The sequence below is a fragment of the Pseudopipra pipra genome, chromosome 7 (genome assembly GCF_036250125.1).
Source record: "Pseudopipra pipra isolate bDixPip1 chromosome 7, bDixPip1.hap1, whole genome shotgun sequence".
NCBI classification, from domain to species: Eukaryota; Metazoa; Chordata; class Aves; order Passeriformes; family Pipridae; genus Pseudopipra; species Pseudopipra pipra.
The window spans coordinates 7,919,327-7,935,906 of record NC_087555.1 but is presented as its reverse complement, the minus strand read 5'-3'; the positions used below and the strand labels follow the sequence as shown (position 1 = coordinate 7,935,906).

The 16,580-nt window shown below is 41.7% G+C and overlaps 3 protein-coding genes across 5 annotated transcripts; 1 reads left to right on the top strand and 2 right to left on the bottom strand.

The window, feature by feature from the left end:
* The first annotated feature begins 20 nt into the window (after positions 1 to 20).
* OSGEPL1 (O-sialoglycoprotein endopeptidase like 1) lies at positions 21 to 5,377 on the top strand. Of its 2 annotated transcripts, XM_064660450.1 has the most exons (8): positions 21 to 573; positions 725 to 974; positions 1,601 to 1,988; positions 2,850 to 3,054; positions 3,130 to 3,278; positions 3,839 to 3,969; positions 4,117 to 4,188; positions 5,228 to 5,377. In XM_064660450.1, exons 2-8 carry the CDS (start codon positions 763 to 765, stop codon positions 5,316 to 5,318), a joined length of 1,248 nt encoding a protein of 415 aa, XP_064516520.1. In that variant the 5' UTR covers positions 21 to 573; positions 725 to 762; the 3' UTR covers positions 5,319 to 5,377. The 2 variants fall into 2 exon arrangements, with proteins under 2 accessions (XP_064516520.1, XP_064516521.1); XM_064660451.1 differs by having other exon boundaries at positions 21 to 974; positions 1,606 to 1,988.
* Positions 5,378 to 6,733: 1,356 nt separating this feature from the next.
* On the bottom strand, positions 6,734 to 11,489 carry ASNSD1 (asparagine synthetase domain containing 1). Its single transcript, XM_064660449.1, has 3 exons — positions 10,008 to 11,489; positions 8,200 to 8,381; positions 6,734 to 7,060 (listed from the first exon to the last, which is right to left on the bottom strand). The coding sequence occupies exons 1-3, from the start codon at positions 11,487 to 11,489 to the stop codon at positions 6,799 to 6,801; spliced, it is 1,926 nt and encodes a 641-aa protein (XP_064516519.1). The 3' UTR covers positions 6,734 to 6,798.
* On the bottom strand, positions 11,447 to 15,334 carry ASDURF (ASNSD1 upstream open reading frame). 2 transcript variants are annotated; one of them, XM_064660458.1, is made up of 5 exons: positions 15,252 to 15,334; positions 15,083 to 15,188; positions 12,963 to 13,016; positions 12,380 to 12,455; positions 11,447 to 11,582 (listed from the first exon to the last, which is right to left on the bottom strand). In XM_064660458.1, exons 2-5 carry the CDS (start codon positions 15,155 to 15,157, stop codon positions 11,512 to 11,514), a joined length of 276 nt encoding a protein of 91 aa, XP_064516528.1. In that variant the 5' UTR covers positions 15,158 to 15,188; positions 15,252 to 15,334; the 3' UTR covers positions 11,447 to 11,511. The 2 variants fall into 2 exon arrangements, with proteins under 2 accessions (XP_064516528.1, XP_064516526.1); XM_064660456.1 differs by lacking the exon at positions 15,252 to 15,334 and having other exon boundaries at positions 15,083 to 15,244.
* Between the last annotated feature and the right edge of the window lie 1,246 nt (positions 15,335 to 16,580).

The window sequence follows — 16,580 nt, the reverse complement described above, 5'->3', positions numbered from 1 at the left end:
GTGAAGAAGTGGCAATGAGTTACGAATTTTCTTTAGCAATTTAGTAATGAGTTCTTTGCGTTATTTGGACAGGAAGCGGTAACTGGTTTTTAAGTAGTGGCCATCACAAGGCTGTGCTGCCTTTGACGGTCACTGCCTTGTACAAGGGGCAGGGACTTTAAGACACGGACCGACCTTAGGGACCGCAGGTCAGGGGGCGGGGATGCCTCCGGGCGGCCGGACAAAACCCTTGGATTAAGGAATCGCAGCTCGGCGGCTGCGCCGTGCCCGGGAAGCGCCGCCCTGTGACCCGGCGGGGCGGAGCCGAGCGCCGGGGAGAGCGGGGGGCGGCGGCGGCGACAGGTCGCGACAGGGGACAGTGCGGGGGCGCCGTGACACGGGGGTGCCGCCGGGCGGGAGGAGCATCCTCCGGGGATCGGGGCGAGCCCGTGGCCCTGGAGCGGCGGAGAGCACAGAGCTGCCCGGGCAGCGGCGCGGACACGGCGGTGCTGCTGCGGGGGCTCAGTCCCGCCCGTAGGGCTGCCAGAAGCACCACACACAACCAGCTTGGTGAGGAACTCTACCCTCTTTAAGGTAAAACAAGACGTTGGCTCCCAGCTGGTTTTTTCTTAGTACCTTAAATATGATGTGTGGCCATTCATAACTGTAAAAGTAATGCCACCTCTTCAGAAAATCAGAGCAGCGCACATGCTTGAAAACGCTCCAGTAATAATAAACTGTACAGTTCTCTTCTAGACATAACTGCCAGGTAGATTTTTAACAATGAACAGTATTGCCAAAAGCCTTTTGAAATCGGTTAAACACGTCCAAGCTGCGTGGCTGAGAAGCAGCTCAGCTCGCCCTGGAAAACAGTGTTCTCGGAGGCTGGTTTTGGGAATAGAGACGAGCTGTGACGACACGGGTGCTGCTGTGGTGGATGATGCCGGCTGTGTCCTGGGAGAAGCCCTGCACTGTCAGAAGGAAGTCCATTTACAGTAAGAATATACTTCTCTGAAGGCTTTTGCCTTAATAGCTTTTTTTGTTATTATTACTTGCAATATCATTCACAGAAGTCTTCCCTGCTCCATAAAAATCAGTAAGAGGTAGGTGGGTGGGAAGACATATCCCTTGGGCTACGATACTTACTGCTTGAGATAGTACTAAGGGGGAAGAAAGAAATGTGCATTTCAAAAGTTTCTTCTAGTATTTTCTTTCAGAGGGGGACAGATTACCTCTCTAGCTTGAAGTAAAGATGAAATCACTGTTACTGTTAAGACCACCAAATGTCTCAGTGTTTTTAAGTGAAAATAAATACAAGCATTGGTGGCTAAGAACCTGAACTAATAAGCGAGGGGTTGTGAATATGATATTACATTGTTTTGGAACAGTGTTGAGATGCATTTAAGAAGTACCTGTATCAAAAAGGGCAGGTTACATCATTTTCTGACCTCCTAGTGATAATTTAGCTCTCTTCAGTGCCCTTTACACTAAACAAGGCATTTCAGAATCCACTAAGGAGACAGGCAGGATATGGCAAGGTTAAGAGGTGCCTGAAAACTATTTTTATGCCATTCTATCTGTTATAAAACACCAATGGATTGTAATTCTTTGGTTTTACTAGAACAGGTGGAATAATTCCTGTGGTGGCACAGCAGCTTCACAGAGAAAACATCGAGCAAGTGGTAGAAGAGGCGCTTCGTGTCAGTGGCGTTTCTGTACCTGAGCTTGCAGCTGTTGCAACTACAGTGAAACCTGGACTTGCTCTAAGCCTTGGGGTGGGGCTGGAGTACAGCCTGGCTTTGGTGAACAGGCACCAGAAACCATTCATACCCATCCATCACATGGAGGCTCACGCGCTGACCGTCAGGCTCACACAGCACCTGGAATTTCCCTTCTTGGTTCTTTTGGTCTCTGGAGGCCACTGTATCTTGGCAGTAGCACAAGGAGTGTCAGATTTCCTTCTGCTTGGACAGTCCATAGATATTGCACCAGGTGACATGCTGGATAAGGTAATATTTCCTGACATAAGTAAACCTAGTTTTCTCTTTTTTTTATTGCATTTATACTACATAATGGTAGTATTATCATCAGCCCAAGGATAGTAATTTGGTGTAATATGAGCTTCACTTAACAGGGTTTTTTTCTATTTTGAACAGACACAAGAGTCTGTTAAAAATGTACACATAACATCAATTGTAACATATGTACACTGATTATACTTTTAGTAAATAGGCAGCCTAACAACTGAAACTGGCGTTGGAAGTTTCATTGACACCGATTATACAAACAAGTTGTATGAATTTGAGAAGACTGACAGTGCTATTTTAAAGGATGCTGTCAGGTTTAAAACAATACATATTAAAACATTTCATACTAGTTTTATTGCTTACAGTTTGAAAAGCGTGGTTTGGCTTTCAGAATCTTAAGTTTTCTGGGTCACTGAGTACAGTCTGTAAAATTGGTCACTTACAGTTTTGTTCTCAAACACAGAGTTTTAAACAGTATTTGTGCATACTAAGTAAAAAATTGGGAGAGTCAGAAAGGGGACCATCTAAAGTTGAAACCAACTTTATTCCTGTGTATCTGGTAGTACGGTATGGCAGTCTGTGTGTTTCCTATAGCTTGAAAATGGGAGTAATTATTGTTTCCTACAAAATTTGTTTGCCCAAATTGTTCTAAAATCTCATTTCTAAATACTCCAGCAAAAAAAAAAAATCCAGCTGGTGTTATGTCTTGTGCTTACTGTGCCCTGTTTGTAATTTCACATTGGATTGGATTTTGTGGTGTCCAGATTTATTCCATGGACTCCTATACAGTGGTGCAGTTACAGGAGGAACTGATTTCAAGTCTGTTGTTTATTCTCTCCTCAGGTGGCAAGAAGACTGTCTTTAAGAAAGCACCCAGAGTGCCACAGCATGGCTGGGGGGCAGGCCATAGAGCACTTGGCTCAGACTGGAAACCAGGAACAGCTCATGTTCCGACTGCCCATGAACCAGTATCGGAACTGCAACTTCTCTTTCTCTGGACTTCTGAACCTCGTCAATAATGCCATTGCACAGAAAGAAAAAGAAGAAGGTATTTTTAAACAGTCAGGTGTAAACCATGGTTTTGATGACTCAGGAGAACCCCTTTGACCATACATTTTTGTAGGTATTGAGGAAGGTGAGATCCTGTCCTGCGTTGGGGATGTTGCTGCTGCCGTCCAGCACGCGGTGGCTGTTCACATCATCCAGCGCACCTATCGGGCCATGCTGTTCTGCACCAAAAATAGCATCTTGCCACCAAAAAATGCAACCTTGGTGGGTATGCTTCTTCTTCCTTTTTCTGTTTGACTATGTAACATCATTTGAAGATGCAGATGCCTTGTTGTACTTCCTGCCTTGACAGGTGAGGAAGATCTCAGTATGCATTACACTGTTAAAATATCAGGATTGAAGTAATAGTGATATAAATATTTACAATGAAGTCTTTCACAGTTGGGTTTTAAGCTAGAAAGGTATTTTCTTACCATCTAATTTAACCTCCCATAACACCTTAGGCCACATAATTTGACCTTGTGCACCACAGTACTGATGGCTGTTGTAGCTCCAGTGGAACCATAGACTGATTTGGGTTGGAAGGGACCTTTAAGATCATCTAGTTCCAACCTTCCTTCCACTAGACTGACATGCTTTTATTCAGGAATGTCTTTTAGCATAACAAGCTCACTTAGCATACTCTTTTCTGATATGTTTTAATCTTCAAATGCATTATTAATTGCTGTCTTCAGAACTGATAACCTCTTTTTCAAACAGGATGCTAGTTGAGTGTGACCCATTAGTACTTTTGAGTTAATGCCTTTTTTTGTCACTGCTGTCAGGTTGTATCAGGAGGAGTTGCAAGTAATCAGTATATCCGAAAAGGTTTACAGAATTTGGCAGAAGCAAATGATTTTGCTTTACTGTGTCCTCCTCCAAGACTGTGCACTGATAACGGTGTAATGATTGCATGGTAAGAGTTGTTTCTCTTTGCATGTGCTTCTATAATGTTGTTTAAAAGCTGACATCAGAGTCAAGAACTTCTGTTCGTGGGGACTGAACCACGTGCCATATTCAGAGAGTTATGACAAACATTTTGTGTAATTGCTTTCTTGCCCAGGAATGGCATTGAAAGGTTACGTGCAGGACTCGGTGTTCTACACGGGACCGATGGCATCCGCTACGAACCCAAGTAAGTGACTGCTCAGTCAGTCTGGTAGTGAAAGGGGAAGGAGGTTACACTAAAAAGTGGCAGAAGATGCTGAGGAGCATCTTTGCAACACTTATAAAAGTTACTGTTCAACGTGGTTGTGACATACAAATGATCATTTAAGTTCGGTTTGGCTCAGAAACTTAAATTACCACACATCACAACAGTTCTGTGTGTTTTCCTGCTATCACTGTGGCACAGGAAAACTGGAGCCAGTTAAGCTGCAATACTCTCCCTTACCTTCTCAGTCACCACAGGCATAAGTCATCATGCTCCAAGTCCAACTGTGTATTCATAATGAGCAATCAATTAAAAAAAAGAATTTAACATATATCATCTGATAATACTTTTTTTTAACTGATAATACTGATTTTTTTAATGACTAGTTAGGTAATGCTTGCTCTGTGGATTTAAATAGATGTTATTCTTAAGGCCAAACAAAATTCTAATATTTCAAAAGTACCAGGTGGTCTTAAACTTGGGCTTTTTTCCAGTTTTTTTTTCCCTTTCCATTTTCAGGAAAACAAACTTGGACGGTCTCAATAAAAAAAAAAATTGTATTATAATTTTCACATGAAAAATTATAAGATACTCTTCTTCAAAAATAACTTGCTATATACATATCAGTGAATAAAATACTAAGTTTCACTTGCTGTAGAAAATACATTATGTAAGATTATCATATAAAGAGATACCTGTAGATCTCTAGTGCATCTTGCATTCATCAGTTGCATGTAAATGCAGTTTAGTTGCAAAGCAACTAAAATCAGAATCTAACAACATCCCCATCCCCAAAAGATGGCTTTGAAACCACAACTGTGTTTCCCAAGTTTGGCATCGCTAGAAATGCAAATATTTCTTCAGTGTAAAGATGTTTTTAAGTACAGCTTCAGACAGACCATTTTAATGGTGCAGGGAACGTGCAGAAATACTGTAATTGTAAAAAGGGTCTGTGAAGCTGTACATCTGTGTGATATGGCAATGATGTTATTTTTAACAGATACATAATTTTATTTTCTAGAGCTCCCCTTGGAATTGATATTTCCAAAAGAGTTGAAGAAGATTCCATCAAGGTGCCAAAATTAAAAGAGATACGATGGTTGGCATCTTAAAAAGTAACTTAGTAAATGCAAATAGAAATTGTTCAATAAAAACTGTTTCAATGCTGTTATGTTTACTGACAGTACTTTGTTTACCAGTGTTGAAAATCACCTGTCAGAGAAACAAATGCTGTGTCCTATCACCAAAGTGATTCCAGTTACTATTGCACAACTAAGCGTTCTTGGTATTAAAACAACTGAAAAAAAAATTAAAAGTGCACTTTCTAATAAATAGGAACTTACACAAATGAAAATACCTCCATTGTTTACACTTCATAACTTATAATAAATTCATATATTTATAATATATGATAACTTATCAATATAATATATAATTCATATAAAGTTTATAATTGACATTACATGTTAAAAAAAATCCTCACTTCCATGATTGCAGAGAACAGTTGACTGCACAGATCTTCAAACAGATCCCAATGTGTTTGCTGTGCCAGTGCAACTGAATTTCAGCAGTACCTAATTTTCTGCTGCTGGTGTAAGAAGCCTGTTCTTTCTTACACAAAATTAAAACTTCGGAGTATAGAGATAGTGCCTTTTAGATTTCTCTTCTTTGTTTTTAATAGAGAAGTTCAGTAAAGCTAATCACAATGCAATCCTTCCATACACAATTAGAAAGACAAGCTAACTCAAGCTTTTCTTCAGAGGCAGTCCATTCATATTGCTATTTCAACCCCATGATTGCATCCACATACCCACCCAGAGTGCCTTTTTTTTTTTTTCAAGGGAGACCTTTTTTTGATTTGTTTAAAAGAGATCTTCATTGAAGGACACAATTAAAAGCAAAAGTGGCAGAGCTAAAGCTAAAAAGAGACAGAGCAAGCTAGGGAGTCAACAATGGACTAAGAAGAGCCTGGAGGGAACTTCCCAGTTTCTCTGGGAACATAGGGAGCCCCAGGCTGGGGACTGCCAACCAACCCATCCCTGCAGAACTGGCCACAGTTCTGGGAGGTTGTACAGGATGGCCCCAAAACACCCAGGGGATGTGTGTGATGTCTGTTTTCTGATGTCTGATGATGCCTGGAGAGCAAATCTCCCAAGAGCTGACAAGACCCCAGACCCTCAGCTCTTTTTGGCTCTGGCAACCCAGGCCAGCTCCTCACCATGCCCTCCCTTCCACAACCATAACCCAAACCTTCTTCTAAAGCACAGCTGCAGGACTAGCCCTGTTCTACCACGAAGCAATGTACTGAATTCAATATATGTGACAAATTGGACAGACTCAACGTTTTGGCAACACTGGAAGGGTGGGAAAGGCAACTTCTGGCTATTTCCTCTTCCCCAAAGCCCAGTATTCCCTTCCCTCCAGGGGTGAATTCATAGTGAGTCTCTAGTAAAAGTACACATCTACATGTATTAGCTTGATGATTAATAATAATAATGTCCAAGTGCGTAAAAAACCAGACCAAACATCCCAAGAAAACTCCAAAGATTTACTGCATTTGCAAATAGACTAGATATATCTCAGGATGTAGTTCTATAATTCACCTACTGAAAATAACTTCAGCCTGCTGCAGGTGTCAGATGCTTTTTCCCTGTGGCTCTCTAGTTTTGCAATCCGAGATCCAAACTGTAGGGCCCTTTTTGGCAGAACAGTGGAGGCTGTGAGGCCCAACTCCTGGGCTGCAAGGCGCAGGAGCAGTTTCTCACCAATTCCTCGAGGTAGAGTCAAGTCAGCTTTTTCTGAGACAGGCAGAGAATTGAGGAATGAAACAACATCTTCATCAAGAAAAGGAAACCTGAAAGAAAGATACACGTGGGGAAAGACCCTTTAAAAATTTCATACGAGTGGTTTTGGTTTTCCCTTTTACCACATGCAAAGATTTCAGAGTCTGTATCAATTCCTAACTATAGATGTACCTTAAATCTTAGTATAACAGTACTGAGACAGTTCTCCAAAGCAGTTACACTGTCCTGGAGAAAGAAACCTCATAATATATCATTTTACACTCAGAAGCCTGGAAGTTTTCAAAAGTCAACCAAAGAGAACAGTAAAAACAAGGATCAGAAATGGTGTGTTTATACAGAAGAAAAATCACGAAGAACATCAGAAACTACAACGGAAGGGCAAGACAAATCTTTAAGTAACACTTCTCAAAATAACTCCTAAGTATTTAAAACTACTGTGTGAAGCTACACTGTAACTTCAAAACAAAAATATTTACACAACAAATTCTGACACCTTTCTGAATTCCAGGCATTCGTACCTAATCCCATGCAGGATTAACAGCATTGCCTGTCCACCACTGCAACTGCTCTTGTGCTACACTGAAAATGTGCAACTAAGAACAGATTTGGAAAAACACTGGCACTAAGATCACAGGAAAAAACCTTTCATGCACCTGAGTGGCCTCTGCTACTGGACAACAACTAGGGAATTTTTTGCAAGTTTGTGGTAGCATGGAGGAAGTAAACACAAATAAAAGGATTTTTTAACTATTCAGACTTAACACCAGGAAACACAGTGGATATTGTCATGGCATGGACAAGAATACCCAGCTTTTACATTATGTTGTCATTCTCCAAAATCAATCCCTAAATGACCACACAAGAACACCTCAAAGTTGTGCACAAGACTCTTCCACTTAAAATGATAAACCGTACTTGATTTCTCCTGTTTAATCTTTTGCTGCTTCTTAAAACTTCTGGATGGAAGTCAAGTTACTAAATTTCCTTAAGAAACCCTTCCACAGCACTACAGGCTACCTTTTTAAAAACAAAACCAAAAAACTCCACAGCACAATACACCACGTTAGCAAAATTGCAACAGAACTAGAGACTAAAACACACAGAAGTTTCAATTAAGCTTTTTGTTGGAGTGTTAGAAACTGCATCTAACCTGCAAAACCAGTTTTGCTTCATGTTAAAACAATAATACCTGGCTTCTTTTCCGTGATCACCGATAATCCTGTCATCTCTACCCAGATTTCTGGAAGAAATGCGACCTAACTCCATTTCAAGTTCTTTATTCAGACCCTCTAAGCCGTATTTCTTGAAGCAAACACGATGTCGAGAATACCCAGCAAGCTGTTCATCTGCTCCAATTCCTGTAAGCACAACCTAAGGAAACAGGATACAACAAACCTTAGTATCTGGGCAAGTTAATATGTAACAACCTTAAATGTTTAACTACATCTTAAGGATATTCATTTTAATAGGCATCCTCTAAAGGTATTACTTATCACAGTGGGACCTGCCTTACACATTTACAAAGTCTGAAACAACTTCCAATAAAAATCACACTGGAAACTTGCAATAGGCTCACAATCAGACCTAAAAGTACACACAAACATTTCTACTGATCCAAAGAAAAAACATCAAAATAACGTCCTATGCACCACAAATACACCCAGTATCTTTGAAGAATGTCTTTGTTAGTTTCTATTACAATAAACAGCATTTGTTAAACACCAGCCTTTATAAAAAAAATTTGTTTCCAAAGATCATGTCATATATTCTAAATAGCTATCTGAATGTACACCCAGATTAATTTACCAGATACTGGGTAAGTACATTGCATTACACTAAATAAAAATGGCTCATAATGTTCTGTCTCTTCAGTAAGTACAAAAACAACTACCACATCTGGCCCCTTGTTGTGCCTTCAACAGCAATTCACTATAAAAGTGGAAGTCTTTTAACAAACAGTCAAGTGTGTTTTACTAATCTGATACCAGTTAGTGGTCAACTCAATTTTTACCAACACAGCTGTACATAACTGATGGGAAAATGACACTTTTGCTTTATGTTTTATTAACCCATGACCCATTTCAACATATTCTGGACCTAGGATGAATTTGTATGTTTTGCAAATCTGAGATGCACATCCTTAAGTAAATCTGCCAACTATATCAACTGTGTTCTACAGTAGTAGTTTTTAAGCAAACTATTGTGTTTGTTGGGGTTTCTGTTGATGGTGGATTTCTTATGGTTTTAGGATCTAGCAGTTATTAGAAAAGTAACAGGAGCCTCAAAAAGCAGAGGTGGTGGTTGGCTTGTAAATTCCTGAAATTAAACAGTTCATTCTTCCCTCCGAAAATCATCAGAAATAGGGAAGTGAGAAATCAGAATCAAATTCCCCAGAAAATCACCTAGTTACCAAAAATATTTTACTTCATACTACATACATGAAGATAAGTTACAAAAAGGAAAGAGCTAGTTTTTGTATTTCTGTCATTCAGACTCTAATGACAAAAGATGCCAAGATCTTTTCTGCCTATGCTATTTGCTACTTTATCACATCAAGAGCATGCCTAAATAAGAAGATATTTTGACAAGTGGTGGGATGCTGGCACAAAACAATATTACTTAATAATTCACTAACATCTCTAAATTTATTAACACAGTTTGGACTGAATAGCTGTTACCCACTATTGGAACTGAAACACTGAAAATTATAGATGATGGTTATTATTTTTTCCTAGTCATGTTGTTGCTTATCCAAGTTCTCTGGAAAGCCATACACATCACATGACAAAAGAACTGAATGCAGTTTTTAACTCCAGAATTACAAAAAGATTATAATTACAGAACTATTCTACATTCTGTCACTGAATTTCAGAAACCTTATGAATAGCAAAGGTACCACCTGATTTCTGAATCAACAGAACTGTTTTTACGTTCGTAAGTCATAACTTATGTTTTACAAACATAAGACAGAAAATAAACAAACAAAAAAATCAGTACCTTTGCAGGACTTTTATATGGTTTCAGTTCTCCTTGGCTACTAATAAAACCCTCCCCTCTGGAAGCAAACCAAATTGCACAGCCAATGCTGTCATCCAAGACTGTGTCCAGCGGATAGATTAAGTGATTAATGCGCTGTTTCCTCATCTTTTTCAATTCCTCTAGTGTAACATTAATTTCCACAAAGTTCCAGGTTCTTGAAGGGTTAATGGCTTCTAATTCCTTCAGTCCTGCCCTACCAGTGATTCTGTCAGGAACATCAAAGCAAGATAAATGAGCATCACTTTTAGCACGAAGATCTTGGCAGGTTTCTTGAGGACAAAGCAAATCAAGCTGTACTTCACGGTTGGGATGTCTTTTAGTGGTACCCTTGTGCTTAGCTTGTTCTTTCATCATGAAAGCTACGTTGAGAAGATCAATTGGCTCCTCCAAAGGCACATGTTTATCAGCAAGGGCTGCAATAACCATAGAATCAATGCCACCAGAAAAGAGCACTGCAACATGTGCTTTCTTATGAGACAAGCTTGGAACTTCTCTGGTTTCCTGATCTTGATCTCTAAAGAGACATAAAACTCGTCTCTTGACTGCTTCATTTAAAACATCAATAAACTGACACACCAATTTTTTCTTGTGTTCCTCTGCGAGAAATCCTTGGAGGGTTTCTACAGAAGCCACATGGATGATGTTGCTACTATTAGTGCCTGGACATTCACCTGAAGCTTCAGAAATGGATGTATTTAAGGGGATAACTGGTGCTCTGAGACATAGCTTTGATTCATTCATCACAAGATGTATGTGGCTTGGCAAATCTTTTGACACTTGGTCAAGAACATTAATGAACGTTTCTTCTGCTGCTTTCTCTGTGTACCAGTACTTCCATGGAAACAATGTTAAAGACAAAGACTTAGTTGCTGCACAAGCTTTGAGATCAATTTTGAAAATTCCAGATGCTGGGACCTCTTGCCATTGGTTGCCTGGTTCAGAATAACCACTTACAGATGTGAGACAGAAAGCACTGTCAGCCTCAGGACTGAACTGCCAAAGCAAACTACGACGACCAAAATAATCTCTACCAAACCACAAACTGTGTCTAGATGCTTGGTAATAAATAAAAGACCAGGGACCCTGGAGTGATGAAAAGAGTGACAAAATGTCCTCTTCACTCCTGCATAATGTGAGATGATGAAACATTACTTGAGTGTCATTGTCTAGATCTCCTACATGCACTCCATTGAAAACTTCTCCATTCCAAAGAAAAACATTGTTATTGGCATCTTCTAGAGGCTGAGGAGTCACCAGTCCCCTCAAGTGAAGTACATGGCCAGAAAACAGACATTTGTAAGAGAGATCTGACACAGTTTTCATCAACTGCTGGCTACTGTCTGGTCCTCTTCTTCTCAGACGGTGGAGTGTGTCTTCGCTGAGGAAATCAGGAATAGCACGTTGGCCACACAAAGTAACAACACAACAAATACCACACATTGTGACTTGGGATTCACATGAACTATTTCTTCATTTTAGCTTTTTCTGAATTTTCCATCTCCTGCTGTGCCTTCTTTAATTCATCTAATGTATCTGTGTAAGAGAGCATTATACAAATAATCAGTTTCATAAACAGAAAAGTTTCTATTTAAGAAATAAGTAATTCCAGCCACTTGTTCAATGAAATGCTAATTAACCAAAGTGCTGTGTTTGTACACCATCATTTCTATAGCCCACTGTAGCTTATTCCTCTTAATTACACAAAGTTGATAATTTTTTTCTCCCAAAGAAAACCATGTTACCATAGGCCAAGTATTGCCTATCCTATCAGTATGACTTATATATTTGTAGAAAGAAAAGGGGATTGTTGATTAAAATGTCAACACTATTAATCCAAATCAAAGGAAAGAAAATGAAAGTAGCAATTGTTCAATACAGAAAATAAAATTTATACTTCTAATTTTGTAAATATCTAATGTTTCTTCCACCATCACCTCTATTATCCATTCTCCTTTCTTCATAATCCCACAGACCCATTCTTTCAACTAAAGATTTCTAACTTAACCTCCAGTTTAAACTTGTTATTTTCTTTCTCCTCATCCTGTGCAATTTTAAATTTTTTTTAAGGGACACAGTGCTATACAGCTGCCCAAAGGGCACTGATAATAATGACTCCTCTGTGGAGCAGATGTTTTCCATCTTTATCTTCAGCACTTGCTCTTCTATCACATCCATATCAAGTGAAAACATTTTCACATTTGTCCAGTCCAGAAAAACAAGCAGGTGTCTGAAGTTTAGTTTGTTTTTGACATACAGCTGTCAGGTTTTCATTTTAATATACAGCTTTTAAATATTCAATCATTTGATTTACTTTTACACTGCAAACTCACTTTTGCATTGAGACAGCGTTTCTGTTCGGTCCACAAGGAAGAATATGTTGCTGTTGGGTTGCTGCTTATAAACTCTCTGCAAAACAAAAACCACGCTTTAAGTGGTTTGTTTCTGCAAAACAAAACCAATTAAGTCACAGCAACAGGCTGTGAACCACACTGCAGCAGAAGCTGGTGTGGGTCTACCAAGATAAGCCTTCACTTTAATGCCAGAAGTACAAGTTGTGCCCTAACAACACCAACATTCTAATGTTGTACCATCAAAAACATTTAAGGATCAACCCATGACTATTCTGCATTTCTCTTTTCTAATTTAAACACGTGCACAGAAAAAGTAAGAATACCTCACAAAGTCTTCTGATCGACTCCAACATCTCACTGAAATAACTCAGATACTGCACAAGGGTACAGAACCAAATCATTTGCAGGACAAGTTATTGTGAGGACAGCAGACCACATGTGTATTAAAATCTGTATTAAAACAAATTAAAGACAGCATGCTCTGGTTTTGTTTCCCCTCTTGTCTCTATGCTTATTTCTCCTCTAAAATAAACCAGTCAAAAGCAAATTTGTAAATACTTACCCTGTTCTTCTTCAAATTAGAAAGCTCATCTACTACAACCTTCTGCTCTTTAATCTGAAAGATGAAAGATGCACTTTAATTATTAAAAATAAACCACCGTGTTATAATGCTAGTGGTGAACATTCTTACCGATATTTTCAGACAGCTACATGCATATATAGCTGCTGTTCTCCAAATGGACCACTGAAGACAAAGTAAATATAAAAATTAAATACTTAAAGTAACTGCTCTAGAAACAGGTTATCTTGCATGCACTGGTATTTCTCCTCCCCCCAAAAGCAATCGTTACTGGGAAGCCAGAGTACCTGTAGCTATTTATTATCAGAGAGCACATTTTTCTCCCTCAGGAGAAAACATGTACACAACTAATACAACATCAAATAACTTTAGAAAACAAATTTAGCATAATATCAAGAATACACTTTATAATCACAGGTATGCTCCAGATTCAAAATTAAATTAATGAAAATCCAAATACACTAAAACTGTATTAAGAGCAATGGGAGCCTTTCTCTTGCTCTGGATTTTTGCATTAACTTCCTTAGTGGGATTTTCCATTCTATGCTGCACTGACAGATGTGGCAGGTTTTCCCATTTTCTTTTATGACAGCTCTGAATGGCAAAAAGCAATAAGAAGGACTGTGATAAAAGCCAAAAACTGGAACAAAATCTGGTCAGAGGACACAACGGTTTTTTGTTAGAAGCAAACTATACAGTTTGAGGGTTTTTTCCTTTGTGTCTCCTGGAATTGGTGGCACAGCAGGAAGCTACTGCTTCCTGGGATGTTACCCAAACTGAATATGGCACACTGAAAGTACCACTTCTCCAGCAGCTACACCAACAGGCAAAACAGCACTGCCATCCTTAGCTAAGGACTAAACCATCAACCTGCAGCTCTGTTATGTCCCAGCTTTGTAGCTTCCCAGGCAATCAAAAACACCACTGGCTCTATACATTATGGCCATATAGAAGTCATTTTTTCACAGAATCATAGAATGTTAAGGGGTTGGAATGGACATCAAAAACCTGCTATGGGCAGGGACACTCCCCACTAGGCCAGGTTGCTCAGAGCCCTGTCCAACTTGGTTTTGAACACACCAGGGTTGTGCCAACCACAGCCTCCGTGGGCAGCCTGTGCCAGTGTCTCACTACCCTCACAGTAAGGAATTTCTTCCTAATATCTAACCTAGAGTTTCCCTCTTTCCATTTGTACCCACTACTTCTTGTCCTATCACTACAGCTCCTGATGGAGAGCCCCTCTCCGGCTTCCCTTGTAAGCCCCTTCAGATACTGGAAGGCTGCAATGAGCTTTTTTTTGAGGGAAAGCAGTTTCATGGGGCTTGATAGATTCCATAGTGGGCACCAGAGAAGAGGGAGTGAATTCATAGGAGCACCAACTTCTGCGGCTGGAATCCCTTGGGACTTTTTGGGCAGATAAGGATGAAGTTGGTACTACAGAGAAGCCATATGGGGAAGCCATATGAGAAGCAGCTGAGGGCACTTGGTCTGTTCAGCCTGGAGGAGACATAGGGGAGACCCCACTGCAGCTACAACTTCCTCGGGAGGGGAAGAGGAGGGGCAGACACTTAGTTCTGCTCTGTGGGGACCAGTGACAGGACCCGAGGGAATGGCCTGAACCTGTGTCAGGGGAGGTTCAGATGGACATTAGAAAGAGATTCTTCCCCCAGAGGGTGGTTGGGCACTGAACAGGCTCCCCAGGGCAGTGGGCACAGCCCCAAGCCTGACAGAATTCAAAGAGTGTCTGGACGATACTCTCGGGCACATGGTGTGACTCCTGGGGATGGTCCTGTGCAGGGCCAGGAGTTGGACTCTGATGATCCTTGTGGGATCCCTCCAACTCACGAGATTCTGTGATTCTATGAGAAAACCCTCACTGCGCCTCACCCGACACTTCGATCTCCGCTCGGAGCAGAAGGACCCAACGTGACAACCCGAGAAGCTTCCAGCGAGGCGACACGGGCTGGCTACACGCGGGGCGCTCCCGAGGCCCGACAGCACACCCCTGGCACAGGATCCCCGGCCCCCGGCAGCCCCCGCCCTCTCCCTCAGGCTGCTCGCACCCGGGGTGACCGGTCCGGCCCCCGCAGGACAGGGCTCACCTGCCGGCTCAGCTCCTCCCTGTGGCGCAGCGCCGCGCTCTCCCCGTCCTCCTGCCGCGTCAGGCGGCCCGACATCCCCCCGGCGGGCACGGGGCGCTCACACCCGGCAGCGGCGACAGCGGCGACAGCGGCGACAGCGGCGACAGCGGCGACAGCGGCGACAGCGGCGACAGCGGCGACAGCGGCGACAGCCCCACGCGCTCCGAGCCCCGGCGGCCGCGGCCGGTCCCGACACAGCGCGTGCGCGGAGGCGGGGCCGCGCAGAACACCAATCAGCGGGCGCGCCCGAGCACGCGCGGCGGCGCGCGCCGCTGGCGGGATCCCTGAGGCGCCTCGCGGGCCCCCCCCCAAGCGGGCGTTTCCCCCCGGTCGGGACAGAAATCCACGGGAGTCGTGTCACACCGCTGTCCGTGAGGGCATCGGGACAGGCCGAATGTGGGAAAGATGTGTGGAATGAGGCTTGGAAACTGTGTCCCTTGTGGAGTGCGAGGGAACACCCGGAAAAGGAAAGGAACGGCTCGGTGCGGTGTGACCCCGGGCTGATCCCGCCTCTCGAACACCTTTAGGCGGTTTGCTTAAAGGTATTCCAGGGGAGATATGAATGATATATTATTTACAGATATTAGCATCATATGTTTCATTATGTTCATCATTATTATATGTTCCTACAAGGAAGACGGAGAGGGACTTTTTACGTGGGCGTGTAGTGACAGGACAAGGGGAATGGCTTCACACTGACAGAGGGCAGATTTAGAGTGGATATTAGGAGGAAATCTTCCCTTTGAGGGTGGTGAGACACTGGCACAGGTTGCCCAGAGAAGCTGTGGGTGCCCCATCCCTGGCAGTGTTCAAGGCCAGGCTGGATGAAGTTCTGAGCAACCTGTCTAGTGGGAGGTGTCCCTGCCCATGGCAAGGAGGTTGGAAGGAGATGATCTTTAAGCTCCCTTCCAACCCAAACCAGACACATGATTTTATTATTGTACAAGGTGGATGTTTCAGGCCTAGGATGGCCTTAACATTTCTCTGCCTCTTTCACTCTATCACAGTGATGCATCTCCACAGTGATGCATCTCTCTTCCTGTCTTTATAAACACATCATGGGACAAGTTTAAGTGACAGGGCAACAATAGCAGGACAAATACTATTATCATGATTCACTATCCTAAATAAATTTAGGTTGAGAAATGGTATCAGGAGCCAATTACTGTGACCAGAAGGTTTTGAAAATATCTTCCCATCGCACCAATGAGGAGTAAAAAATTAAGTTAAGAAATTGGCTTACTTATGAAAAGAATTACATGTTCTAATCACTAAATCAACTGGTGAATGAATGCATATCTCAGGAAATCAGAAGTCTGCTGATTTGCACACAAAATAGATTATAGATTTGTTAATGAGTACCAGGGGATATCAGTGGGGAGTTTTGGGTAAGACTTTATCAAGGTAGCTAATGCAGGAACATTCCAGTTGGGGTTTTTGTCTCATTTTTATCCCTTCT